This window comes from Onychostruthus taczanowskii, unplaced genomic scaffold (assembly GCF_017590055.1).
Source record: "Onychostruthus taczanowskii isolate IOZ18803 unplaced genomic scaffold, ASM1759005v1 scaffold6, whole genome shotgun sequence".
NCBI classification, from domain to species: Eukaryota; Metazoa; Chordata; class Aves; order Passeriformes; family Passeridae; genus Onychostruthus; species Onychostruthus taczanowskii.
The window spans coordinates 15,506,021-15,532,567 of record NW_024503679.1 but is presented as its reverse complement, the minus strand read 5'-3'; the positions used below and the strand labels follow the sequence as shown (position 1 = coordinate 15,532,567).

Sequence of the window (26,547 nt, the reverse complement as noted above, 5' to 3'; positions counted from 1 at the left end):
GTGTCTCTTTGAAGTCTGAGCTGAGTAAACTCTCCTGACATGGTTTGTCTGCTCTTGTTTTGGGGATCAGTTCATTTGGTTTCACAAGTGACAATAAGATTTCCTGCTATTGCTAAAAGACCTGCCTGCTGTGTGTGTCTGTCTCCAGTAACACACAGCTAAAGACTGAAATTTCAGCTTGCTTGGCAGCTTGAGTGAGAATGAAGCAAACAGGTTTCTCTTGTGCAATTTTGTGAACCTTGCTCTGCTCTTTGTCAGTGAATTTAATTGAATATAATTCTCTAGGCAAAAAAAAAAAAAAAAGAGGAACAGAGTTATTCCACTCTAGTAGTCAGTGTTATGAGCCTTATGAAATTTTTTTGAAAGCCTGCAATCTCCAGGATCTTTTTTCTTAATCACAAGGAAAATCTGATGAGCCAGATCTAAACCATACTTATGCTATTAGTACTCCCTTAGTTAAGCAACCCTGGGGTTTGGAAAGCCCTTTGCATGAAACTTCACTGCCTTGTAAGATTTACCAGCCTTTAACTTCCCCTACCAAGTTCTTTTTTGTTACATTCACTTCAAGAGAAAAGATTCCTGAAGTAAAACCAGAAAATCCTCTTGCATAGCTCTTGTTCAGTGCTCTCTCTGGTGGCCAGGATCAGAGTTTAAAAGGCACTTGAGTGAAATTTGGTGAATTTGGGTGAGTTTTACTTCAGGTTTTATTCACCAAATTCATAAAGAAGCTGGGCTCAGTGCAAAATGAGGCAGTGCTCTGGCAGCCTTGCACACAGAATGAATTCATCTGAAGTGCTGTTTACTGCCAAATGCATTCAATATATATTTGTAGGGCTGGGGATTAATGGCACAGTCTTGTAGGTGCTCTGTGCTTTGAATCCTGTTCAGAAAACCCCACTTGCACTTTACAACCAACACAGAATCAATTCTGCCATATCCACTGACCACTCACACCTCCTTGTTTGGAATGGGAGGCATGAGGGCAGAAGCAGCTGCTGTGTAAAGTCTGTCCCATGCCACTGTTGTGTTTTCCAGCATCTCTTGGTTAACTCTGAGCCAGGTATTCCTTGTGAGTTCCACTCTGCAATTTCCACCATGGACCTCTGTGCTTTTCCTGTTCATGCAGTGCTTGTTGTGTAGTGTTATTTTCAAATCATCTCAGGGAAGATAGTTTAAAGTTGAAAAGAAAACCAGTTGTTTATCACATGTGTATCAAGTGGCAATTTTATAATTATTTTCCTGACTCCTTTCTCAGGTGTGAGACACTTGATTTTGTCTCACCTCCAACATTCCATGTCCTCATTCTTGTTTGTTGTTTTTCTCATAAAACACTGTCTCAGCCTTTGAACATCTCATTCTTTCTCCTGGAATATCATCCTCCAGGGGATGTGGGGCTCAGAAAGTTGGGGCTGCTTTTACCCACCCAGGTTCTCCTCCTCTTCTCTCTTCATTAACGCTTGCCAAAGACCCCAGTCTCATTTTCTGCATCTCTCAATCCATTGGTACAGTGTTCTTGTGGTGCTTTGTCCTTCTCAGTGGGTTTGGGCTGTCTGGGAGCTGCTTGCTGCTCTCCTCTGGGATATTCTCATTCTGGAAGAAGTTCTCAGCAGGTCTGGGGCCATGTGCCTGTCCCTGTGTCACAACCTCCCTTTGCCTGTGGAGTCCTGCACTGTTTCCTACTGGACTTGCAGAGCTGCTTAGGGGAAAGGTCAGGCTTGTTCCTGCCCAGGGGAAGAGTGGAAGGGAAGGAGTTTTCCATCACCGGTAGAGGTGGGAGTGGGAATGCTTGGGCTGAGGCTGCAGCCACACCCAGTCCTGGGGACAATACCTCCCACACGGGCTCCAGAGTCATCAGGAGCCGATTGCTGCCTCCAAATCACAGCACCCTGCTCTGACACCTAAAAGCAGCAGCACAATTCACTGAGATGCTCAAGAGCTTTTTTCTCTTTGCTGACTTAGCAGGCTGATGGTGCAAAGCTGGAAGGTTTAGCTGCCTTGCTGGATATCCATTTAATCTACAAAAAGCTTAGATCAGGCTAAATTCTGGCACACCTAGTCAAAGATGAGGTTATATAGTTAATTGAGACCTTGTAGCAAGATGTAAACTAACCCAGTAGATGCTAATAATTCATAAGGCTCCCCTGTTGGCAGCAATTGGTGTTGAGAGAGATGAAGTGAATGAACCCAGGAAAAGGTTTGTGTTCTCAAACATTAATTTTTAGGGGATTTATTACACTTTTTGTGGTCAGTCTCTTGATCAGTTCATGCCTGGCTGGAAAATTACTGCTATCATGACAATTAAAATTGCTGAATTGTGATAACGTAAAAGAATTTCCTTATTTAGCAGTGAATCAAACCTTAAATATTTAAGTATTAATAATTCAAATACAGTTAATATGTGGCTATCCTTAACATTGAGTGTGAGGCCACATTTATGTGAAGATTGTGATATAATGATTTGCAGTAATTCTGGCTCAGGACAATACTTTACAAAATATAATAGTTTGTTCCTATTTTTCATTTCAATTTTGCAGCTGGCGATTTTCATTCTATCTGACATCCTCCATTGTTGGATTTATATTTCTGTATGATGTAAGTTAACTTTTTGAAAGATGGATACTCTATTTTAACAAAATAACTTCTAGATTTTCTTGAATCCCATTTCAAGACTGATTTCAATGGCTCTGTGGGATCAGATCTTTGCTGTATGTAATCTGGATGATGGGCTGCAATATGCACTGAGATTTAATTTTTAAGTTCAACTTTAGACCTTCTATGATAAAGGAATTTATGAGTAATCAGTATTTTTAAGGCAAGCTTGAAGAAGTCACGCAGATGGTTTTACAACATGCCTTGTTAACACCTACAAATGCATCACATGGCCATGTTTTCCTCAGAGGACACCATAAACCTTTTTTGGCAGGACTTTTGATGGTCACAGCTATTTATTGAGGTGTTGCTGCTGAGTCAGAAGTTGGGAATAACAGAGATTGGTGCTCGTACCTCTGTGAGCCCTGCCTGGGGTGTCATTAATGCTTCCCCGGAGCAGCGGAACAGATCCTGGCCTGTCTCTGCTCATCTGGCCTTCTCCCCAAACACTGCTTATCATCCTCATCCACTGCTGTGTGTGACTGGTAAACACAGCAAATTTAATCACTGTGGCAACATATCTTGAGTAATTGCAGTAATAAAACACACACCCACTGCTTTGGATGATGAAATTGTGAACTGGAAGGTTTCAGGTGTCCTGAAAAGAAGCCAAAAAGCTGGGAACAATATAATAAATCTGAGATGCAAGTTCCCTTTAGAAATTGGTGGAGAACAGTTATCAAGATTACAGCTTCTTAGCCTGCTCCACTTAGAGAGGCTTTAAGTAGTGAAGATTTTGAGTTAAGGTGATAATTGTTGCTGAGCTGAGCAGTGTCTGACTGAGGTGTCTTCCCCAGAAACCCTGGTTTTACGACATATGGCAGACGTGGGTTGGTTATCCGTTTCAGGTGAGCTTTTTGGCGTCGGGCCACTGGCCTCCAGGCATTCCAGGTATTTCCCCATGGAAGGGGTAATCTACAGCAGCCTTTTCCCTGCACACGGGCACCACCTGAAGAGGTGTGGCACCAAATCCTCCTGCCTTTTTTCGGGAAGTGCTGCTGACTGTTGCAGGGCTTCCCTGGGATCTGCCTGTGCTGCAACTTCCCCCTCCAGCACCCACCCCCGGATACCAGTTACTCCCTGGAGATGTTATCAGTGTTCCCAGTGCAGAACCCCTGCACTGCTCCAGGCCCCAGGTGCTTCCAGGCACTCTTACTGAAATAACTCTGCCCCATCCCACTGCCTTCTTATTCCTGTCCTAGGCAGGGGCCAGGAATACAAATAATCCTGCCTCCCAGCTGAGTTTTCCCAGCTCCTGGTACACACCTGGGAAATGTACTGGCCCAAGGGAGCAGCCAAGCTCTGCTCTCCCCTAGGCAGATCCATAGGATTTTAGCATAAATAACTGGCATTTCAGTTTATTATGTTAATTGTTCACCAAAACAGAGGGGGTTTATTTGCAGTTGTTTGTAATTAAATGCAGAAGGATTTTGCATGTAGTTCTGTGACAGAAACGTGGAGAAAAAGCATGTTAAAATGCAGAGGTGGGGGAGGAACTGTGGGAATTGAGAGTTTGGGCTGAGCAAAAGTTAACATGCTTGGCTCTCAGAACATCCTTCTTAATGAAGCCCAGGACAGGAATTTAATTTAGCTTAATTTTTTAAGCAAGACTCACCAGAGGAGCAGAAGTCAGGAAAGGAAAAAAGTAATCTCACTTGGCATTTCCTTTTTCCTCTTCTCAGAGTTAACTGTGTTTTTCCTCATGACAGACCTTGCTGCCATCCCAGTACTGGTACTACATGGCCGAGATCGGCTTTTACTGGTCTCTCATATTCACCCTCGGCATTGACATCAAACGGAAGGCAAGTGCTTGTGCCTTCGTTCGGTGAGCGGGGCAAAGGCGTTCGAGGGAGCAGCCGCGCCTGGAGCCACGCGAGGGCAGCATCAGCCCGAGCCTGGCACCGGCCCGGGGTAGCATCAGCCCGAGCCTGGCACCGGCCCGGGGCAGCATCAGCCCGAGCCTGGCACCGGCACCGGCCCGGGGCAGCATCAGCCCGAGCCTGGCACCGGCACCGGCCCGGGGCAGCATCAGCCCGAGCCTGGCACCGGCCCGGGGCAGCATCAGCCCGAGCCTGGCACCGGCACCGGCCCGGGGCAGCATCAGCCCGAGCCTGGCCCCCGCACCCGCCGGGAGCCCGGGGCAGCCCGGCCGGGCACCCTCCGGGGCTGGCCTTCACCTTGGTGTGCTTGTGTCCCTCCAGGATTTCATGGCTCACGTCGTTCATCACCTGGCAGCCATCGGGCTGATGAGCGGCTCTTGGTGCGGCAATTACGTGCGGCTTGGAACTCTGGTGATGTTCGTGCACGACACCGCGGATTTCTGGCTCGAGGTAGCTCTGCTATCCAGCTGTTTGGGGTTTTTTGGGGTAGTTTTTTTTTTCTGTCCTGAGTTTTTTGGTTTTGGTGTCAGTGACGTGCTAATCTTTCGGCCACGAGTTTCATATGATCCCTTCCTATCCCCACAGGGACACAGCTTTGCAGATTTGTAACTTTTCAGATAAAAAAAGACCTTCTATATAATTTAAGCTGGTACTTTGTTACAAAATACATTATGAGACAGGAGCAGAAGAGAATTTCCTCAAACAGAACAGGGACTGGAAATAAAGCTGCCTCCCTGGGCTACTCTTGATTCTCTGATAAAATTAGACCAGGTTGTGTCCCCAGCATCACAGAATCACTGAGGTTGGAAAAAACCTCTGACATCAAGTCCAGCCTGTATCAGGTATTTTCTGGCAGAAGAAAAGTTTCTTCTCCTGGACTGAAGGGAAAGTCCCTTCCCTGCACTAAATCAATAGAAGTGTTTAAGAAGTGTCCTACTCTGCACAGAGCACTGTGATCAGAGTGGCTTCTGGGCTTCTTGGAAGACAGTATTTCTTCACTAGAATTTCTAGTATTTCTTCACTGGAATTACCCTGAGTTTATAACACCAGGTTTTGAGGGCACAGTTTCATCACCTCTTTTGGTGGCAGTGCCAGTGTAAGCAGCCCTTGCAGGCTGTTGTGTGTCACTGTCCATTTCTGTTCCTGATACTCTCACTTACCAGAACAACTAATTGTGGGGTTGTGCACTTGGGATTGGTCCAGATTAAATAGGATTTATTGCTGGTTTACTTTTAATTCTGAATTGCTCCTAGGTCCAGGTAACTCTGTGGCCTTACAAAGAGCTGAGTTGACAACTGGTAGGACAGCACTTGGATGGAAACTGGAGTTGATTACCAGAACAATTTAATCCAGCCCTGCCATTCAAAAGGAGGAGGAAAAGAAAAGCAGTTAATCAAGCTGCTATTTAAAACTTAGACTTGGCACCTGCAGCTTTGCTCCCACTTGAAAACTTTGCCCAGGGTGGTTCCTAATGGAGCAGGGGGAGCTGGACAGCTCATTTAGGGAAGAAGCAGTACTTACAGCCCTTATTAGTGGGATAGAAACTAGCACTGAGATCTGCTCTCAAAAAGGAGAAGACAGGAGCTGAATTAGGCCTGAGGAGGGTCAGTAACAGGCATGCCCCAGAACACCTGTGTTTAAGGGGTCTCCTGAATGTGCAGGTGTAGCAGCAGCTTCTCTTGGAACTCAGTCTGTTTGGAATCTGGTGGAAAAATGAGGAATTATCTCTGTTCTAAAGAGCACTTTGTTTTCCATGACGCTTTATATTCTGGTCTGAGAGTTGTTCTTTGGGCCTTTGATGCAGAGTTCTTTCCTTCAAGATAAAAAGAGAAATATAAACAGAGAATCTGGTCTGATGCTGCTTTATTAGGTATCAGTAAAATGATTGCTTTACATGTCAAACTGGGAGGAAATATTCTTCCTGCTTAGGTGGAAGATGAGTCTTTATTTATGAAAACACAGAATTTATTTCAGAGAATATTTATAAAATGTTTGGGTTTTTATCCACTGCAGGCAGCCAAAATGTTTAATTATGCTCGCTGGGAGAAAACTTGCAACATACTGTTCATCATCTTCTCTATTGCATTCTTTATCACCAGGATGATCCTGTTCCCCTTCTGGTAAGCAATATTTAATCCAGTCCCAGGCTTTTACTTCATTCCCACTCCCCCTGAAAGTTTAGTGTTGCTTGTGATGGAAAAAGGAAAGAAATGAACTGGACTTGAAAATTCTGCTAGTAAGAAAATTGACAAAAACTGCCATTTTCTTTAAAAATTATTATGTAAAAATAATTTTAAAAGAGCTTCTTTAGCATAAATAAAAGCTTTTATGTGTTATGTAACTTGTTTTGTAAATAGTAGTTGAATGCTACGAGCCCCTCCTTTTTCAAGGGGACTGAGCCCCTTAACTAAGAGAAATCCTTTTCCCGTTAATTCCACCCTTTCTGCTGTAGCTGCAAAGTCAGAGTACATGACTGTAGTTAATTTTTTAGAGCCTTCTTTCTGTTACCCAGTCCTTGGGTAGTGCCTCACCTCACTCACATGAGGAGCACTCAGAGAAGTTTAGGTGAACCAATTAATTTATGAAGTCAGCACAAATAAATCTTAACTTGCTAAATACTTGCATGCCTTTGGAGTGCTGTGATTTAATCTGCTTTGGAGTATCCACATGGGTGCTTAACATGTTTATCTTTTAAAAAGTGTTTAATGTGTTTCACATTCACAGCTCTAATTTGCCCCTCCCTGCACATGGACAAACCCTTAGAGACTCAAGCTGGTTAAATTAATAGTTCTGAACATTGATCAACATAAGGCTTTAATTTCCTGTAGTATTTTCTTTCAGAAATGCTGATGTCTTTTACTTTCTTGTTGTTTTTTTAATTAACTGTACAAGTGATCTGCAATCATTTTGCTTCACTGAGTTTCTTGTTCTTCAGTTCTTGAGCTTGGAAGCGAAACATGATGAGATTAAAGGGACTCAAAAAGGCCCAAATAATACAGAAGTAGTGAAGTCTGAAGATGGACAAAACATACGTTAATTAACAAAAAGCCCTGTTGCAAAGCCTGTAGGATTTTCTCTGGAGTGTGGATTTCAGATTAGAGAGAATTTGCACTAAAAAAAGGCATAAGCAAGCTCTGAGTTGCACAGTATCTAGACCACACAGAGATGGAGATCGAAAAACAGGGACTTTTTCTAACCTCAGAGTACTTCCATGCCTGACTTGAATTTCTCATCTTCTGAAGTCTGTATTTCAACAGAGATGCATAATCTAGTTAAGGCAGGGCTTGTTAATTAATCTACCATCTTTGCAGAGCTTTTTAATATTAATCAGCTTGGAATATGAGATTAGAAATAAGTGTAAATAGCATAAGGAAGAGACCTTGCACCATAACAATGATCTTTATTTTTTAGGATTCTTCGTGCCACACTATATCAGCCAACCTACTACTCCACCACTCCTGTCATAGCATATTTTTTATTCAATGGGATGCTATTAACCCTCCAAGGCTTGCATTTATATTGGGGTTACTTAATTTTCAAGATTTTGAAAAGGTTCGTTTTCCTAAAGGTAAGAAACTTGTTTCTTCAGAAAGATATGTCAAGTATCAAACAGATGCCAATACCTCCAATAGATTCACTTGGAATTTTATTGTTGTCCTGAGCTTTCAAGTCAGCATTTCTGATAGGGATCTACAAAGCATGGAGATGTTCAAATGTGCTTTGCACCTCTGGTTGTCATACCAATGTCTTGGCTGGAATATAAAGACTTCAGCTAGAACAGGTTTTTTTGATGTTTTGTACCAATAGTAAATGAGAAATGAGAACCTAAAGCCCTAAGATGGTCCAGAACTCCTCAGGAATTCCTGTGTTCTGGGTGAAAGCAATCTTTTGTCACTGGGCTTTGTAGGAGCTTACCAAAAAAGAGAAGTGAGTGATGAAAGCTTTGACTACAATTTTTCTGCAGTACTTAAATTTCTTCAAATTTGCCTAAATCTGAGGTCACCTAAACTTGAGCACTGGTTTTGGATCACAAAAACCAAACTAAGCATATCTGGTATTATATTATGACTCAATGAAATACTGTCATATTCTGCTGGAGCAGAGGAACAGTGCAAGTCTGGTGCTGCCTAATCTGCTTTTACCTTGTAGAGAAAAGTCACATGGGAAAAAACTCTGGATAAAACTGCCACTTATGTCTCATTTCATTGCCTGAAGTAGTGACATTTTCACAAGGTCTCGTGCCATGAAATGTGCAGTGAGGTGCAGGGTAGATAAAATATTTATCAAAAAGCACTTAAGGGAAGGACTCTGGAGAATGTCTCTAAGATTTGGCACAAGTATTGACAGGTATATTTTTCTAGTTAAGATGAAATTTAAGTTGTGCTGTTGAAAAATGGTATTTTTTTCTGAGGTTCAAGAAACAAAATCTTAATTAAACTGACTGTCCTTTTACCTGAAGCAGTTTATGCTGTGAAGCATCTTAAGGAAATAGGAATATTTCTTTCTCCCTGTATTTAATTGTTGTTTGAGTGCTGACAGGCACCATCCTGAAAGTATTGGATTTTTGGATTCCATCAAATCTTGTGCAAACAGACAGCTGGGTATCATAGGGAGACCCCACATCTGCCCTGGAAGTTACAAACTCAGCCCTTGTAAGACAGCAAACAACAGCACAGAAGGGACAAATCTGTGGAGGAAATGGTTTGTGTTGCTCTGCCTCTAAAACAAGCTTTTATGTTCCCTTAGACACTGAGAATCTTGTATTTCTTGTGTCATTTACCTCTGTTTGACTAATTACTACATTATTTCTGGCCTAGGTGTAAAGTGCTTTACTTGTTTTCTTTTGTGATTTTGGCCTTGTCTCTGTGCTGTTCTTGTTCCCTGTGCACAACCCCTCTTAAGAATGGGGAGACATCCCTCTGCCTCCCCACTGAGGAAGAGGAAGGCTGGGCAGAGCTCTCCCTGCACGCTGGCTGAGGTTCTGAGAGCACAGTGCCAGAAGGTGCTCACATGCAGTGGTGAGCAGGACCTTGCCAGGCCAGCTATATAAGGCCACTCTGCCCTGTCTGCTTATGTGCCTTTGTAAGGGGCAGAAATGTTTTATTTTGAGATAAGAGCTTTGTTGTGTTCGTCACTGCTAAAAAATGGGAAAGCACCAAGCCTGCATCCCTACCACAGATTTTTGATTCCTTATACAGCTCTCTGAGAAGATGGTTTCCAAATAACATTTTTACAGTGGTAGCAGCGGCAGCCTGGGCCCTTTTCAGTCTGGATGACTTCAGCTGGCTTGCATGTGCAGCCTGTTTTCCATAGCAGTGGCAAACTTGGCTGTGAAAGCAGCCAGTGCCTCCAGAGCTGGAAAGGCAACGTTGAAAAGAATGGTGTTGGCAAGGAGGGTTTTTATACCAACATCTTTGTTACAGACAAGCTGCACACAAATAGCTGCTGCTATTTTAGGGAAATACCAGTAGACCATCATTCTGGTGTTAGAAGGGGTTTGTTTCTCTGCCCAAGACTAGCTGTTTTCTGAATGAAAACTTAGCAATTTTTGATATTTTTCTTGAAGCAACAGCTACTTCAGATGGAAAAATGAAGTCATGGTGTAACTGGGAATAGAGACTTCTGTTGTTTAACTGAAGGAAGCTCTGAGCATAGAAGGGTGTAAGGAAGTTTTTCAGTGCCCTCTTGTGCTTCAGTCCTGGACTTTTGGGGTCACTGCAACCTCGAGTGGAGCCTGGTGGCTTCTTCTGAGCTTTCCTCTTGCCCCTGTGGACAAGATGGCTTTTGATTGAGAGTGGCTGGTCAGAAGCTCTTTATCTCAGCTGTCACCTCCCCCCTGCACCAACAGAGGGGACAGTTGCCCTCAGCCCTCAGGGACGACTGCTCAGCCAACTGACTTGCTTCAGCAAAAGAGAGCTTGGACTGAAAATCTTGTGGTTTTCTTCCTCCCAAATACTGCAGGGAGAGATGGATGAAAATGAGGGAAAAGGAAGGAAGGGAGATGATCTTATGCCATCCCTCTGTGTCCTGTTTTCCCAGCCATGGGACTCTCTGGCCCAGGGACTGGTGGCACAGAGCAGCACTGGTGGCCTCCAGGCTCAGGGGACTTGTGCCACCTTTCCCCTGGCGCTCTGGGAATTCCCTAAGAACAGGGAGTTCTCCATCCACAAGCTCAGCTGTAATCAGCTACTTCACATTAGGAAGCTTTTTATTTTCCATAGTGGTAAACTTGAGGGTTCAGAGTTTTTTTCAAAACCATTATTCTTCACTCTGGAAAACAGAAGTGTTCCCTAAATGTCCTTTCTCATGGGACATTTGTGACCATGTGTATGAGTAAGGCCTGTAAGCAAAGCCCTTCGAGGTCAGACCTGTAGCCATGTACCAGTTCTGCTTTGGGAGGAAGGAGGACATTCTTCAGTGTAATTTCTTTTCAAGTTAGGTCAGGCAATTGCAATGTTAGCTGCTGGCTGCCATCTTGATGTCCAAGGTCTTTTGTTGCTAGGAAACTCCGTGTGTTTCTGTAATATTGTTCAATTACATGGTTAAATTACCCACTTGTATCAAGTTTCAAGCACCACTGAAACATGTCTAGTCATCATGTCTGCACATATGAGAATATTTTAGGAAAATTGAAAAAGCATATAGAGAAGTATGTACATATGCACTGATTTAAAACATCTCGCCAGGAAAATCCCGTGGAGATTAAACATTTTATTTCCAAGGTCAGAAAAAGGGAGTGAATGACAGCAGCTTATAGCCACATTATTATGGCAAATTAAGATGTAAAATATATGTTAAACCCATTACACACTGAGTTAAGGTTTTGAGACTATAGTGCTTTAAATCTTGAAAAATGTGTAAGTTGTAGGAAATGGGCATGATGTCCACATGTCTCAGATACTTCAGGGCTGATGCAAAGTCCATCAGTGGAGGGTAATGGCAGGTTTCTAACAGACTGTAATGTGTCCAGGAATAGGTTTTCCTGCTCTTGTAATTGTTTTGCCACCATCAGACCACCTTCAGTGAAGGCAGTGAGCTGCTCACTAATGGCTGCTGTTATTTAGGAGTCGTCAGCAGCAGTTTCCTTGGATTCACTGTGGTTCTTTCCTCTTCCTGAAGAAGAAAAGACCCTGCACTGCTGTAGATCAGCATTTTGGACTTGTCACTCTTTAAAAACCTCTCCATGTTCAATATTCCTTTGGCATTTTGGACTTGGTAAGCTTTTTAAAGACTGCTTGGGCGTATCCTCATCCATGGTTTGTTCATTCCTTATTTGGCCCAAATTCCCAAGGCAACAGTGAGACTTAGTGTTCAAAGAATGACTAAAAACAGAGTCGGGGAAACTGAAAATTATAAAAAAATACTATTTTGGGTTGAAATGAGAGCTGTGAAGTGCTTGTTATGATACTTCTGCTGTTCCCAGCCGTCATTTTTCTACTGCAGCATTTTTCCTCTTACTTTTTTTTTAATGCTTGATCTGCTGGCATCAAACAAATTGAAATTTAATGAGAATTAGCACATTCAGTGAGGAGTCATTTCCTTTAGAAAATTGCCATACTACAGGAGTTAAACACAGGACAGGCTTTATTTCCTAACCTAGTGGCACATAAGATTTTGTTTTCTTGTGTGTTTTGTCAGGCCTGTGCTGCCTGGTGGTTGTTGGGGTGCTGGTAAAACAGACCTAGAGGTGCACTTGCCTTAATTCCAAGTGGCTGTTTTAAAAGCAGCAATACAGTCTAGAGGATAATGATAATTTTGTGAGTTACATTTTCATGACTGGGACGTTGTGGAGAAGCTTTTCCTGGATATTTTGTTATTCCCTTCTAGACTGGGAAGGGTCAGTTCTGCTTTGGAGTTTGAGCTCTCTCAGTGGAGGGTTAGCACAAACATAAAACAGATTGAACTAGATTAGCAGGGGTTGATTTTTCTCCATTTTAGAGGAAAACAGGTTGTGGAGAAGTTGAACTTGTTGGTTCTCAACAGATGAATATTTATAGCAGATTTTCTCATGAGGATAGCTTACTGGGGGAACAAAATAGGCCAAATGAAAGCTTTCCCTCTTAGACATGAAAACCAGTCAATCTGGGAGCTTTCCCACTTGGTTAAAATGATTGCCCTGGGGACATGAGCTGTTTAATAGCCTGGAGTTAGCCAGCCAGGTCAGCAGTGTGGAGTTTTGTGCCCTAGTAAAGGGAAATTACTTCCTGTTATGACTTCCTTTCATCTGCATATTTCCCATTCTGCTGCAGCAATCTAGTTAAACTCAAAGCCTGGCTACATGTCTCACTTGATGCTGCCAAATTGATCCAAGGGAGGAGGGTGGGAGGCGGGCAGAAGGAGCATAGGGGAGTTTGAGGTTTGCTGGCTGGTATTTACAGTGACGGGCGAGGAGCTGAGGAGCCCTGGAGTCAAGCTGCCCCCAGACATGGATATTGTCAAAGTGTGCAGCCCAACAGAGCCTGTGGAAGAGGAAAAGCCACCAGTTCTTCTCCACTGTGCCAATCCAAGATCACTCTTTGGTCTCTGGGGCCTCAACCAGTTTTCCTGGCACTGGGAGTTAAAAGGCAGATTTCTGTTTGAATCTTTACATTTACTCCAGATTCTGAATGGGGTCAGCAGCTGAGCAGTGACTTCCAGGGAGGTGTGTTCTATATGCTTAGTGGATTGTATGTTACACCACACACTAAAATACACTTCTCAGGTTTCAACACAGCAGCAATGTTCTTTGCCGGATTTTTTTAAAATTATTTTTTATAAACTCTGATTAGAACGCCCATTATTCCACAACATTTTTCACTTGAACATTCTATAAAGATCAGGTAAATCTTCAAAAACCTGGGTCAAAGGCTGTTCTGACCATTGTGGAGGAATGAACTAGTGAGAAACTGCAGAAAATAAACTGTGAGCATTTGATTGCAACAGATGGGTGGTGAAGGTATGCTGGGGTTGGGAGCACTGGGGCAAAGCACCCTTCCAGAGCCCTGCTGTGCACACACAGGACTGTGCAGGAGCAGCCTCAGTCCCCAGGCCAGTCCAGCACACTGGGGGTGTGGATGCTCCCTTTGCCTGTCTCATGTTGGCCTAGCTATAAACAGCTCTGCAATAAAAACCTGCTCTTTCTCAAGCTGCTGAGTTTCACTTCAGTAGGAGCTGCAGATGACCAGTGCCTCTAAGAACAGCAGCCCAAGCCTGCCTGCAATGCTGAGGCTTCCTGGCCTGGCCATTCCCGAGGGCTGATGCAGGGCCAGGCTCTCAGCTGGTAGGAATGAGCACGGCTCAATGGGATTGTGTCAGTTTTCACCAGCAATGGATCTGGCCAAACAAGCACCCCCGTCCCTCTCTGCGTGTTCCCTGGCACAAGGCAGCTCCACTTTCCAAACAAGCACCCCCGTCCCTCTCTGCATGCTCCACTTCTAGTAAATCCCCCATCCAAATGGTTCTTTTGATGTGCAACTTCCTAATTCAGAGGAAAGATAAATGTTGGTAAAGTTTTTGCTCTAAAATTAATTGCTTTACCTTGCTCTTCACAGAAGGGCATTTGCTGACAGATTTTCTGGCTTCTCATTTTAACTGCTTGTATCTTTTAATTTTCTAGCAGGACCTTTATGAAATGTTCCATTTCTTGCTAGTTTTATATATACACCTATATAAAAATTATATATGTGTAATAGTGTACATATGTATTTATTTTTTCAATTGCCAAAAATCAATTCACAGAGCGAACCCTAAGCCTTTAGAGAACTTTTGATGCCTTCATTTACTATTTTTAATATATTCTGCAGAGATTTGAATTGTGGCTGTGTTATGAGGTGAATAATTCTTATATTTTCAGAGGGAGTTACTGAACTGCAATCTGGTGAATCGATTTTAAAAAAGATTGAAATAAAGCTAGTTAATGATAGGTTAATATCAATTGAGAAAGTTGTTCTGTCTTGTATTTAAAGAAAATGTTTCCCTAGGAGGACCTAGGAGTGCTCCATAATCATAATTACATGGCAAGAAGAGAAGAAATCCTTTAAAGGAGCAGTGTGTCCTGTAACAGAATTGTAGTGAGTTTTCATCAGGCACAGGACTGCAGGTTCCCCTCAGCAGGAAGCAGAGAGCAGCCTGAGCTGGCAGGGATGGGTGTGCAGCAGCTCCAGGCTGGGATTTGTCTTGTGTAACTTAGGCTGTGCCTAGCACAATTTCCAGGGTCCCTCTGTAACCAGTGGAGGAAGAGTGGTGTCCCCATCTCTGTACATTTGGCTCAGCAAGGAAACTGCATAAACTTTGTTCACTGGGTGCCACTGAAAGTATTCCACACCCAGCCTTGATATCAGGGTGGTTACAAGGACTGGCTGGATTTTTAGGTATTGCAATAAGAATATAGGAAAAAAAAACATTACTTGTTAGGTATGTGACTGACAATGAGGTTGATGTTTAAGTATGGATATAAAGTTTAGATGCATCACAACAGGAATGGAATGGTCTCTAAGGCTGTAGAGAAATGTCCCTGCTGGACAGAGGTGCTTGTCACACACTTGTGTGTTGTGGTCTCAGTCCACAGTGCTGCAAGGCTTCTGCAGGGATACTCCTAAGCAGCTGTGTTGTTTCAAAACATTAATTGAGTACAGTATCATACCTCACTGAGAACAGCACGAGTGTCTGATCAGCTGTTTTGTAGCCAAAACAGCATTTCTAAGGAGTAAAAGTGCATGTTCTGATAAAAGTTCATACCACTGAACTCATTGGCTTAAAGCAAGCTCTGTCCTAGGGTAAAAAAAAGTTCACTATAGAGAACAGCATCAAATGCCTATTATATTGTTCTTTGTTTCTTTGCCAACTGTGGATTTAAAATTGGAATAATTCAAAAAGCAGTGGGACATTATGAGTCACTCGGTACCTCCTGGGCTTCTGACATTATCGTAAAGCCCCGCAGGCCGCGGTGCGAGGTTCAGTCAGTGATTTCAATAACTCAGCCAGCAGACTCTGAGCAGCCACAGAGCCTGATTAGCTGCAAACAATGGCTTGGTTCTTCACAACACTCAGGGCACTCAGCCCCAGTTCCAGGTGTGCTGTGCTGAGTGACACCACCAGTCAGGTTTTCCTGGGGTTAAATTTATCCCGTCAGTCAAAATCAGGGATGTGTTCAAGTAGCAACATCTAGTTTTATAAAGCTATTCTTTTCAATAATTGTGGAATTAGTGGAACTTTTAATTTGTTTTTTATGAGTCTTCTTTGTGTTCCCTCTGAAAACTCTCAGTGGAAAGCTTGGGAAATGGGTATTATATAGAAGAGAGGGATTAAATAAAGGACTTTTTGCCACAAGATGTCCAATACAATTAAATTAGAGAGTCTGCATCTTCATTTAAAAACTGCAGAAAGCAGAGTCCAACTGTGCATCTTCCATGGAAGATAAACATTATTTATATTGCCTAGTGTGTATGAGCTGAAAAGGGAAATATATTTTCCAATAAAATCTTCCAGGCTGGAAATACAGAAGAGTTTGCTTGCATCCAAATGTATATTGCTTAGTCTCAATAGGAAAGTAAAGACTTATTAAGTCATATGTCAGCTGAGTTGAATTATTGATGTGGAATTCAACATGTTGAACTCGGAGATTCATCAACTTTATAGTATTATTTGTTAGAAAAGTACCCCCTTCTATCTATCTGGACTGACTTTTTATAATCTCTCTTGTTTATTATCTCTTTTATTTGAGGCAGTGGTTGCTGACCTGACTAATAGCTTTCATCTTTGTACTTCAAGCTGTTTCCATATGTGCAGGTGCTGTGGAATTTACTATCTTTACATTGAAAAATCAAGATCTAGTCAATGTGTTTGCAGATGTTTAAATGAAAATATTTTTAAGGTAGAATTAAGGTATAAGGTTCTGATTTTAATAGAAGATACATTTAAGAGTCAGAAAATTTCAACTAAATGTTAAGAATAAGTATTCGAAAGTCCAGAAATCTAAATTTCACCAGATCAGAAAACAAAATTCTGGGAGCAGCTCTGAATTGTTTTGATACATGAGTACTTGGTAGGAGAAATCCAGTTAACTGTGTGGGTGCAAACTGTGCTTAGCCCTAAAAATTAACTGGTTCTAGACTTGTCCAGTTGGGGCCAAATTGAAATCTTGTGCTGCTGAGAAGCTTGGAGTCAGTGTTGATCCCACCAGGTGGGTTAGGCCTGGACCATCTCCCACCACTCACATGGACACAGTTGGAATCATGGAATGGTTTGGGTTGGAAAGGACCTTAACGCCCATCCCATCCCACCCCTGCCATGGGCAGGGACACCTCCCACTATCCCAGGTTGCTCCAAGCCTGTCCAGCCTGGCTTTGGACCCTTCCAGAGATCCATCCACAGCTGTTCTGGGCACCCTGTGCCAGACCTCCCACCCTCACAGGGAACTGTACATTTGCTAGCAAGGGCCCTTCCCTTTCTGAGAAAGCAGAGGCAAGTTGCTGAGGTTTCCTCTCTGTTTGTAGGATCAATCCACATTGCTACAATTTATTTTTGCCTTTTGATGTTGCCTGGCACTGTCTTTCCCTCTGCTCTTACACCTTCATTTGAACTACCCTGCTGTGGCAGAAATGGAGCCGTGGCTGCAGTATGACCTCAGCATGCCCTGGACGAAGATGCCACATTCCCAGGGCAGGAGGGAAGGGTGGTGTCTGCCCAGCCCCACTTCAGCAGTGAGGTCCCCATGGTGTCACCAGCCCAGGGGACAGGAAAGCAACGCTTCCATCAGCTGTCAGCACAGCCCTGTCCTTCTGCTGCTCTCCTCAGCTGTAGCACAGTGCAGGCCAAGGGCTTGGCAGGAGGGAAGTGATCTCTGAGTGCTTTATTGAGAGACAAACTTGTACAATTGGGAGTGAATTCTCTGCTAGTTTAGATGGAGATTTGAGCAGTATTTTTCTGCTTGCAAGAGAATTTTGTTCATCTCTTAACTTCAAGAACTCTTCTTTTCCATGAAGTCGCTTAGAGGGTCCTTTACCATTCATCTGGTGCTAATGACTGCAATGATACTTGTTCTAACAGCAGTGAAATGCAAGAAGCCAAAACTACCTTAACAAATACGGTTCATTTAACTAAGAGAGGCAGACTGAGCAGCAGGTGGAAGGGTTAAACAAAAGGAAAAAAAGATTATAAAAGTTTGTAGCTTTGGCTTCACTACAAATGGCTCTCTTGCAGACTTTATAGCATTAGTGTTGCTTCTCATAAACCTTGAAACCATTCATCCATTTAGAAAGATTAAATTGGTTAGTCATCCAGAACAGAAAACGTACACATCCATTTTGTCTGTTACCCAAAACCAGCTGAAGTATAATAAATGCAGTTGATGCCATTAAACTAAAGCATTGAGTATTAATGATGGCCTCAGCTGTGGTATTTACAGTTTGCCAGCTCTTGTGTTCCTGATAGTATATTCATCTGCTGCTGCTCAGGGACAGTCAGAGCAGAGCCTTTGAGCTGGAAAACATAAGTATAATATATGATGTGAGGGGCTCAGAGAAAACATCTTGGTATTAAAGTGGGGAAAATCCTACAAATGTTACAACTTTTGTTATTATTAGAAGGTCAAAGTTAAGAGGCACAAACTTCACTTAGGATATCCTAATATATTTATAATGGTCTGTTAAACAGTTTGCAAAGACGGGTTTGTTTGGATTTCCAGTTACAGATGAAGCTATTGCTATTTCAAGTTCTGTCACTTAAACAAGCCAGACAAAAGTGGTCAGACTCTCCTAAAGCAGGAATTAGTAGAGGCTCTTGGTCAGGAAGCAAGTTTATTATTAAAATCTAATAAAAATTAGATTTAATTTAGCGGCATTTTTTCCTGATTAATAACAGGATTTCAGATGTAACACTCTTTCTCAGAACTAAGAAAATTTGCAGCGATTACTTCAGAATATGAAGACATTTAATTCTGCTGCTTTGAAATCTGTAAGATGTTCTCTCAAAGGCAAGGATTTACAGTGGGCTGGAAAAAACATGACATGTTTTTTAATTACTACATATAGTGCCTTTAATCAGAGCATCCAGCTTGACAGCATTAAAACTGGGAAGCCAACTCTATCTGAGTTTCCAGTTCCATGCTGGAAATGCCAGCTCATTCCTATAGGAAACAGGAATCAATATCACAAACTGGCCATCATTCAAAGCAGAGCAGTTTGCCAGCTGTTCTTAAGTACATGCCTGAGCACCAGGAACTTGTGTGCAGCACAAGGAGGGACTCCAAATGAAATGCCACAAACTTCCCTGACATTATTCCCAGGGAGTCCCAAAGTGCTGCTCCCTGTCACTGCCCACAGTGCAGCCTCAGGGAGGTGAGAGCACTTCCAGGGAGTGCAGTGGATTTGGCATCAGACACTGCTTAGGATTAGTTTGCTTTTCTTTCTGAAACATTTCTGGTGGCAGAAAAGCAACAATCTTCCCCCCACCCCCTCAGCATTTGTCTTTTACTGCAGATACAAATGGCAAAAATACCAGGAGGGAGTGAGGTGATCTGAAAGAGCCAGAACCTCATAAATTGTGTGGGAAAGGCTGTCTTGCCTTTTCTCTAACTGATGGCATGCCAAGTTTATTTTACAGTATTTACAGTAAGATTTGTTTGTTTTGATACCCTTTGTAAGTTGTTAGGGAAAAAGCAAAAGAAAATCTCCAGGAAGTTTATAGTTTGTGATGAGCCAAAGCTCAGGCTTTAATTTGCTTTCTAGCCCTATACTTTTTACTAGGATTGTAATATATGAAGGGATATGAGATTGCAATTGGATGAGTTATTACTGGGCTGTTATTTATTTTCTCTGTATGAATTTGGTGCTTAAGAAAGACCTCAGAGCAGCACGCTAAGGAAGTGGAATTGTTAGTTCATTCCAGGAGCAGATACAGGAGGGGCAGGAACAACCCTGGTTTCTCCTCCCTGCATCACTGCTCTGACCTTGGCACACCACAGGGAGAACCAGCAGCCTCTGCCTGTGTAGCTGAGGTGCAGAGGGATGACATGAGAACAGATTTATCCATAATGGAGTGGTCCCTGTATGGCTGTGCAGGCAGGGGATTGCCTGTGCTGAATTCCTGCCAGCTCCAGCACAGGCTTGGGAGGCAGAGCTCTGTCATGAGGAGAAGCCCCAGAATCCTGCAGTACAAAAAGACACAAAAAGTGGTGCCTCTTCTCAGGAATTAGGAAGAAGGAAGTGTTTTCTGGATGTACAACATCTTTCACTAGAGCATCCTGCCCTGAGTCTGTGGAGCAGGTCACCCATTGGTGTGAGTCTTCCAGGCAAGTGCTGCTCTTGTGAGCTTGTTGCACTGAAGGGAAAATAGGGGTTTAATGCTGAAGCCTCAATTGTTTGAAACAAACTTCTGAACACATTGTAGGGCCTTGGGTTATGGCAGGAGTTGAGAAATAGGAAACTAATGGTGTGTTTTATGTGCCATGACAAACAGCACAGCATGGTCTCACCTCTCCCTGAAACATGGGGTAGATGTGATGACTTTTCTCTCTGTGGTGGAAACATTCACTGTTTCCATTTTTGACTGTCTGGGATAAAGCATGATTGCCAAATGCTAGGAGCTGTCCCTATGGAGCTGGGGAGGGATTTTCCTGAGGGCAGGCTGCCTCACTGACCCCTTCCATCCCTGCTCCTGGAGCAGCCATTCTCCTCCCAGGCAGTTCCCTTAGCAGGGTGATAAACCCAAGATGCACAACAACTGTACAGACACAGCCTCCCCTGTGCCAGTGTTGGTGCTGTGTTTACCACTGAGTAGGAAAGAGAATTTTAGGGTCAGCAAGTGTCTTTGAGCACAGTTGGTGCCAGGAGATGCTGGCACAACTCATCACTGTTTAGTTTACACCTGTCAGAAGCAGGCAGCCTCTCAGCTCCTGTGTTTGGGTGAGTGTATTCATCATATTTAGCTTTTAAACAATATTCTTTTCATCTTCCCTGCACTTCACAGCTGTTAATTAATCTCACAGCACTCAGGGATTAATAGTCACACTTTACAGGGAAAAGCAGAAATGAACAAGAAGAGGTCAAGTGGCTGGGCTGAGGTCATGGAAGCAGTTTTGTCTAGAGAACATTTGGTTCTGCAAAGTGAAAGTGCTGTTAATTGATCTCCCCTTGGATGTCAGCCTTCATTTTGGGGGCAGGGTGTGTTTCTGGGGGGCAGTAAAATATGTTCACAGTGCTTTCTTCTCCCTAGGACTTGAAAGATGATCGGAGTGATGAAGAAGAGGAGGATTCTCTTACAGACACTGAAGAGGAGTCCACAAAGAGTGGCACCAAGAACAGCAGTGGGTCAAGCAAACACCTCCTAAGCAGCAGTCACCACTAGCCCTGTCCTGCCTCACCTCCTGCAGTGATTCCTGCTCTGGTTTTAGCCCAACCTACAGGACAGGATTTAAGTCAAAAGGCTTGTGAGAGACTGTGATTGATTTATTGTTGGCTACTGGACCTGGAAAAAAGCCCAGTTTAGAGGGGAGGGAGAAATTGCATAACATGACAAAATGTGTTCATGACCCACTTTCAGAATCGTTGTGGAGTGTGTGGAAAGATGTTTGGACATGCTGACTGACAGTGCTCCATGAGGGCAAAGCTCAAGAGAGTCAAGTAATTTAGTGTCCCACTGATTCTAATGTTGTTTTTCAATCTGATATAAGATATATTTCATCAAACAATGTAAATCACAGATGTTTTGTGGTAGGTAGGTAGTGTGAACTCCATTAGCAACCAGAATTACTCAGTGTGGGAAAAATTTGATAGTGCTGTACAGTGACTGGCATTTTATCTTTACTTTTCAGTTTAAACCCTCATCAAAACGAGTATTTTTCTGAGTTATATTTCATTTCCTGGAGGCCAGAGGAAGTGAACGTGGAGGAATTCAAATTACTTGTCTGTGAAGGGTTGGCTTCAGTGTAGGAATATAGTCTTTCTCTGAAGTGATAGATAGCTGAAATATTGTGTCAAGGAAGTCACTGTTAAAACAGCAAAACTCAGCCCCAATTCTCCATTGAGCTCCAGGCTTCTCAAATGTCTTTCAGTCATTTTGGCCCAGTGTTAGAACAGAAGGTGCAGAGGGGAGAAAAAGGGGAAATGGAAATTGGGAAAAACACCCTCTGCTCCTCACTCATCTTCAGACCAGAAAGTTAAAACCAGCTCTCATCCATTCCCTTCTTGTGACCTCGTGTCACAGCTTTGGATGCTGCCTTCTCTGGAGCAAGGCCACCACGTTCTGATTTGTGCTTCTGGAGTGTTCACTGCAGGTACCTGGGCACTGGGGGGCACGGGACTGGCACAGGATGCCACACTGTCACTGCTGTGTGTTCATTTGGTACCAGGATCTGTATTTCCATCTCTGCTCTTTTATAAAATCAGCTAGACCCAAACTTGGATGTATGTGACTTCAGCCACAGGCTGCTTATGCTGTAACCAGTGAGCAGCAGCTCCTCTTACCCGAAGTGCCTCTATCCTAAATTTGCACTTCTGTTCTAACACAAGGGGGGCTGCAGCAGCATTTTCAGTCCTGGGGCTCTCCATGGAGAACCCAGGCCTTGTAAACAGGGTGGTGCCAGTCCCATTTCCCTCTGCATTAGCTCACAGGGTCATAAAGGATTTGTGTCATAAGTATGGGAGGTGAGAGGCTCTGCATGTGGTTCTACAGTAGCTGAGATCATCTGGGGAGCTAAATCCAGTAGTTTGATGGAGGCCAGGGGACCACTCCTAGAGCAGCCTCAGTCAGAGTGCTCGGGTCAGAACGGCTCCGTTCCCCTCCAGCAGGAATTGGTGACCTACGGGAAGCGTTACAGGACTGACTTGTTTTCCCAAGATTTCCTTGGCAAGTGGGATGTAATTCAGTGACTGAAGCATTGAAAGAATGGGAAATGTTTGGGATCTCAGATATGAAGAAAGAAGTCAGTTTCATGCAGTTACAAGAAGCTGTAGGAGGGCTTTGGTACAGAGGCTTTTTTTACAGTGTCTACATTTTTACTTGTATCTTGACCGTTTTGGACCCAAATGTGCATGTTTTACCACAAAGGGAGTTACACTGAGGAAGGAGCATGGCCTACAGCTTCTGAGAAGGAAGGGAGATGTGTGGTGGTGGAAAAGGACCCCTGTCCTGGTGCTTGTAGTTCAGTGGTGCCACTTGGGCTGAGTGGGCAGAACCCTGTGAGCAGCCTTTGGCCAGCAGTGCCCTTTCTGCACCAATGAGAACACCTTAAGTACTGCAGGGGGGACTATGGGGAGTGTAAGCACTGATGGCAGCATGTAAAGCAACTGCAGAGTTTGGCAGGGGCACAGTTGTTATCGGGGCCGTTTATTGCCTGCGTGAAAAGCACTTTCCTAACAGAACGTGGAAATCCGGCGTCTTGGAGGATTTACACTCTCTTGGGAGAGACGGCCGTGCTTTCTTCGAGATGTAACGGGGTTTTGGGAGGTGGCCAAGGTATTATCATTTGATTTTGGTGCCAGAAGCTTTCCTCCTATGACTAGGAAAGGAAACACAAAGGATGATGTTGTCACAGGAATGAGCCTCTGAACAACTACTGATTTTTAAACTGGAATTTATAGTCTCCTTGAGGCCAAAACTTTGCCTTTCCTACTCAGGACAAGTCTCCCACTGAAGCCAATTAACTCTATTGGAGACTTGCCTAGGAGGAATTTTGGACTGCAGTTATCCAACCTAATTGCAAGAACTGTTGTTCTAAGTTGATGTGAAACTGAGATCTTAGAGGAAGAACAAAAGGTATATGAATACACTCAGATGTAAAACTTTGAGCAAATTTTGGGTGAGTATAGAAGAATATGGAAGAAAGTAACATCCTGAAGGTGAAGTCTGGGCACAGTAAGCAACTAAGTAATATTGCAGTGGGAGGGGGTGGAAGGCAGGCCATGGAGGGCCCTTTCCAGGGATTACTGTCATGGACAACCAAGGGGATTAGACCTAAAAATTCTGAATGTAAACCACTAGGTCCTGGTAATAAATACCCACAGCACAGAAAGAAGTGGGAATGGGCTGTCAGAGTGTCTTCTGTTAACATCAGGTTGGTAATTCCTGGAGTTATGTGCATTTAATTTCCCCGTTTTTACTGACGGAAACTCAGAAACAAGAAGCTGAGGTCATGGGGGTACAATTTCTGCTAAAGAAATTTATGTCATGGTGCTTCAAGATTTTCAGTCTATTCAATGCAATGCAATGATGATTCATCATTTTTATAAGCTTGTTGTACAAAGAGTCTCAAAGTGCAGGTGCAGAACAACTGCAGGTGTGTATGGGAGCACAGATAGACTCTAACATTTTCTTATTACCATTTCACAAAGTGTGTCCTGGTTCAATGAGTTGACACTGTGCATCTGGCTTTGCTGTGTCACTTTGACTGTGCCACATATTTCTGATAGAGCTCTAGACTGAAAATCAAATGTTAGTCCATAAGACACAGGGGAAACTCTTCTGTTCTGTTTAATTTCTCTGGATTTAGTTCAGGTATTCCTGTGCATGTGTACTCTGCTTCCTCCATACTTGTGTCATACTTAGATTTACCAGCCTGCTCTGGATTGGGTTTACAGATCTCCTTTACTCCACAGAAATAATTTTGTCTATTCATGTTATTTGGTATAATTATCTCTTTTTTTTGTTGTTGTTCTTAACACCACTGACTGTGGTAAATTGAAATTGAAAAACACTACAAATAAATATTTTTTAAAAAGAGGTGTCTAGGTGAGGATTTCCTTGTTTTCTCTTCCATGCAGTGTCTTCCTCTCTGCTTTCCATTCCCTCCAAGCTTTTCAATGGGAGCATCATTAGTTCAGGAAATAATTCCTTACTCTTCCAAGTTTTTCTGTTGTCTGGAAAAGGTGGATGACCCACAATCTGCACAAGACCTAACAGCAATGTCTGTAAATGAACTTGTGTTTTTCTGAACAATTAACAAGTGAAGAGGAAGCAAAATTAATGGGGGCATCACCCATCCTTTATATTATTCAAGGTTTATGCTTTGATTAAAGTACTTGTGAATGCTCCTGAGTACACCAGGAATGTTACACCTGTTTGTGTCTCTACCCAGCTGGGTTTTGAGGTGCACATTAGGCTTGCCTAGGAAGTTCTGTGTGTTAGGACTGAGGTGCTACTGCCCAGCAGGTTGTTGTGGGATTATCAGTGGCTCATCACAAGCACCTGTGAGACAGCTCAGACGTGGATCTTCAGCTGACAAAAGCAGGAAAGCTCTACAGAAGACAAGGGAGTTGTGCTCATTTGTATCAGCTAAAAAACTGCTCCATATTTCTTCTTTCCATTTCTGCCTCCCTGGTTGGGAAGATCAGAGGTTCTGACTTACCATCTCTTCTCATGGGCAATCAAACAGAAGGGAAGGTGTTTCAGCCCAAATAATGAACTCTAGCAGAACACTTTGGTTTTATTAGCTGATTTTTTTTAAGCTGATGAGTAAGAATAAAGTAGATGGAAAACAAACCGAGCAGGGCTGTGTGAGTTTTGGCTACAAACAACTTGCAAACTGTGAAGAACTAAAACAAAAAAAAAAAAGTTGCTGAATTTGGAAGAAAAACACCATCTCCACAGGCACTTCCCTCAGCTGTGGGTTTGAAGAGAAGCAGTCACCAGGAATGACAGTCCATGCTGAGCCCAGGGATGCAGCCCAGGTGTGAGAGCTCCAGAGCAGGTCCAGGGCTGCCCCGGAGCTGGAAACCTTTGGTGTGGAGCAGCACGTGAGCCATGAATGCACTTGGGAGCTGATTTCACCCAAAATCACTGGAAATTATTGTTCCTGGTTCCCCAGCAGTTCAATGGGCTCCCTCCAAGGAAAAGGAAGTGATCAAAGCAGTGTGATCTCCACCCAGGCTGGCTACAGAGAGCTTCAAGTGGGGCTCTGAGAAGTTATTGGACTGGAGAACCCTCTCTGGGGCTACCTGAAGTTTCTACTGTAATAGAAGACAAGGCTGAAAGCACAAGGCTGAGCTTTAACACACACAAATCTGCAAACACAAAGTCATAACAACCCACACAGGATAATGTTGTTGATGTTCCAATAGTCTCAAGATTTATGAAAATAACTTCTATTTACTCAGCTGGAGTGAGCCCTATTCTTCTGAGTTTTGTTACCCCATAAAGCATTCAGAGGAGACCCCATAATCATTTCAAAGTCAGAAACATTAAGTGGAATAACAAGTATAAACCCTCTCCACCGTGACTTTGAAGTGCAAGAAGCATGGCCTTGTAGCCATGGAGTTCTGTTTTGAGCTGGGTGGGAAGAAACAGGTCCCAGGCAGTTGTTTCAGGTGCTGAAAAGTCCATATTTTTCCTACCACAAAAGAAACTGGTCTAAAAGAAGTTAAGTTGAGCAGGGAAATAAATGATTAAATTTCCACTGAAATTCACAGGAGTTTTCCCATGATACTGGTGAGAATTAGACTCAGATCTCATGTGACCAGTTACAAGGACAGCATGGCACTGCATTCTCAGCCATCAGGCACTGCTCCAGGGTTTCCTCTTCCTATAGCCCAGGGCAAAATCCTCCCTGGAAAATTAGCATTTCTGTTTGCAGGACACTCACCTGAGCACAGCACTGCCTCGTCCCAATCTGGGCACGTATCCTTTCGAGGACATTCCCCTTGCAAAGCAGTCCTCCCCTTTTCAAGGCAGAATCCTCACTTCCATCGAACACTCTGCTTCCTGTCCCCTGCCTGCTCAGGATCTGAGCAATACCTGGGCTGCTGATGCTAATGCCCACAATCCAAGGCCAAATTTACCAGGAAGAGGTGAAATAGGAGCAGTGGTTGTCACAACTGCCTCAGCGGAGTGCAGCTGGAGATGGCTTCTGAGCCAGGGGAGAGAAGGGAACAGCGGGAAAAGCAGGAGCAAAAATGGCTGGGACAACACAACAACGGCTTAAAGGCAGAACTGACATCACCAAGAATCACAAAGCAGAGCAGTAACAGTATTAGGAGGAGCAAGTCCCGAGAGAGGGAGAGGAAAACGACAGTAGTTCTGTATGGGGATCAGCATTCCGAGCAGCAGC

At 43.4% G+C, this 26,547-nt stretch overlaps 1 protein-coding gene across 2 annotated transcripts in view; it reads left to right on the top strand.

The window, feature by feature from the left end:
* CERS3 (ceramide synthase 3) overlaps positions 1-24,182 on the top strand; it is a 43,205-nt gene extending 19,023 nt beyond the window's left edge. For both annotated transcript variants that reach the window (XM_041418801.1, XM_041418802.1), the window contains exons 5-11: positions 2,535-2,592; positions 3,447-3,497; positions 4,359-4,451; positions 4,851-4,979; positions 6,543-6,649; positions 7,941-8,097; positions 20,721-24,182. In XM_041418801.1, coding sequence (XP_041274735.1) covers positions 2,535-2,592; positions 3,447-3,497; positions 4,359-4,451; positions 4,851-4,979; positions 6,543-6,649; positions 7,941-8,097; positions 20,721-20,852 — 727 coding nt within the window. In that variant the 3' untranslated portion in view covers positions 20,853-24,182. The remainder of the gene's footprint in view (positions 1-2,534; positions 2,593-3,446; positions 3,498-4,358; positions 4,452-4,850; positions 4,980-6,542; positions 6,650-7,940; positions 8,098-20,720) is intronic.
* Positions 24,183-26,547: the final 2,365 nt, after the last annotated feature.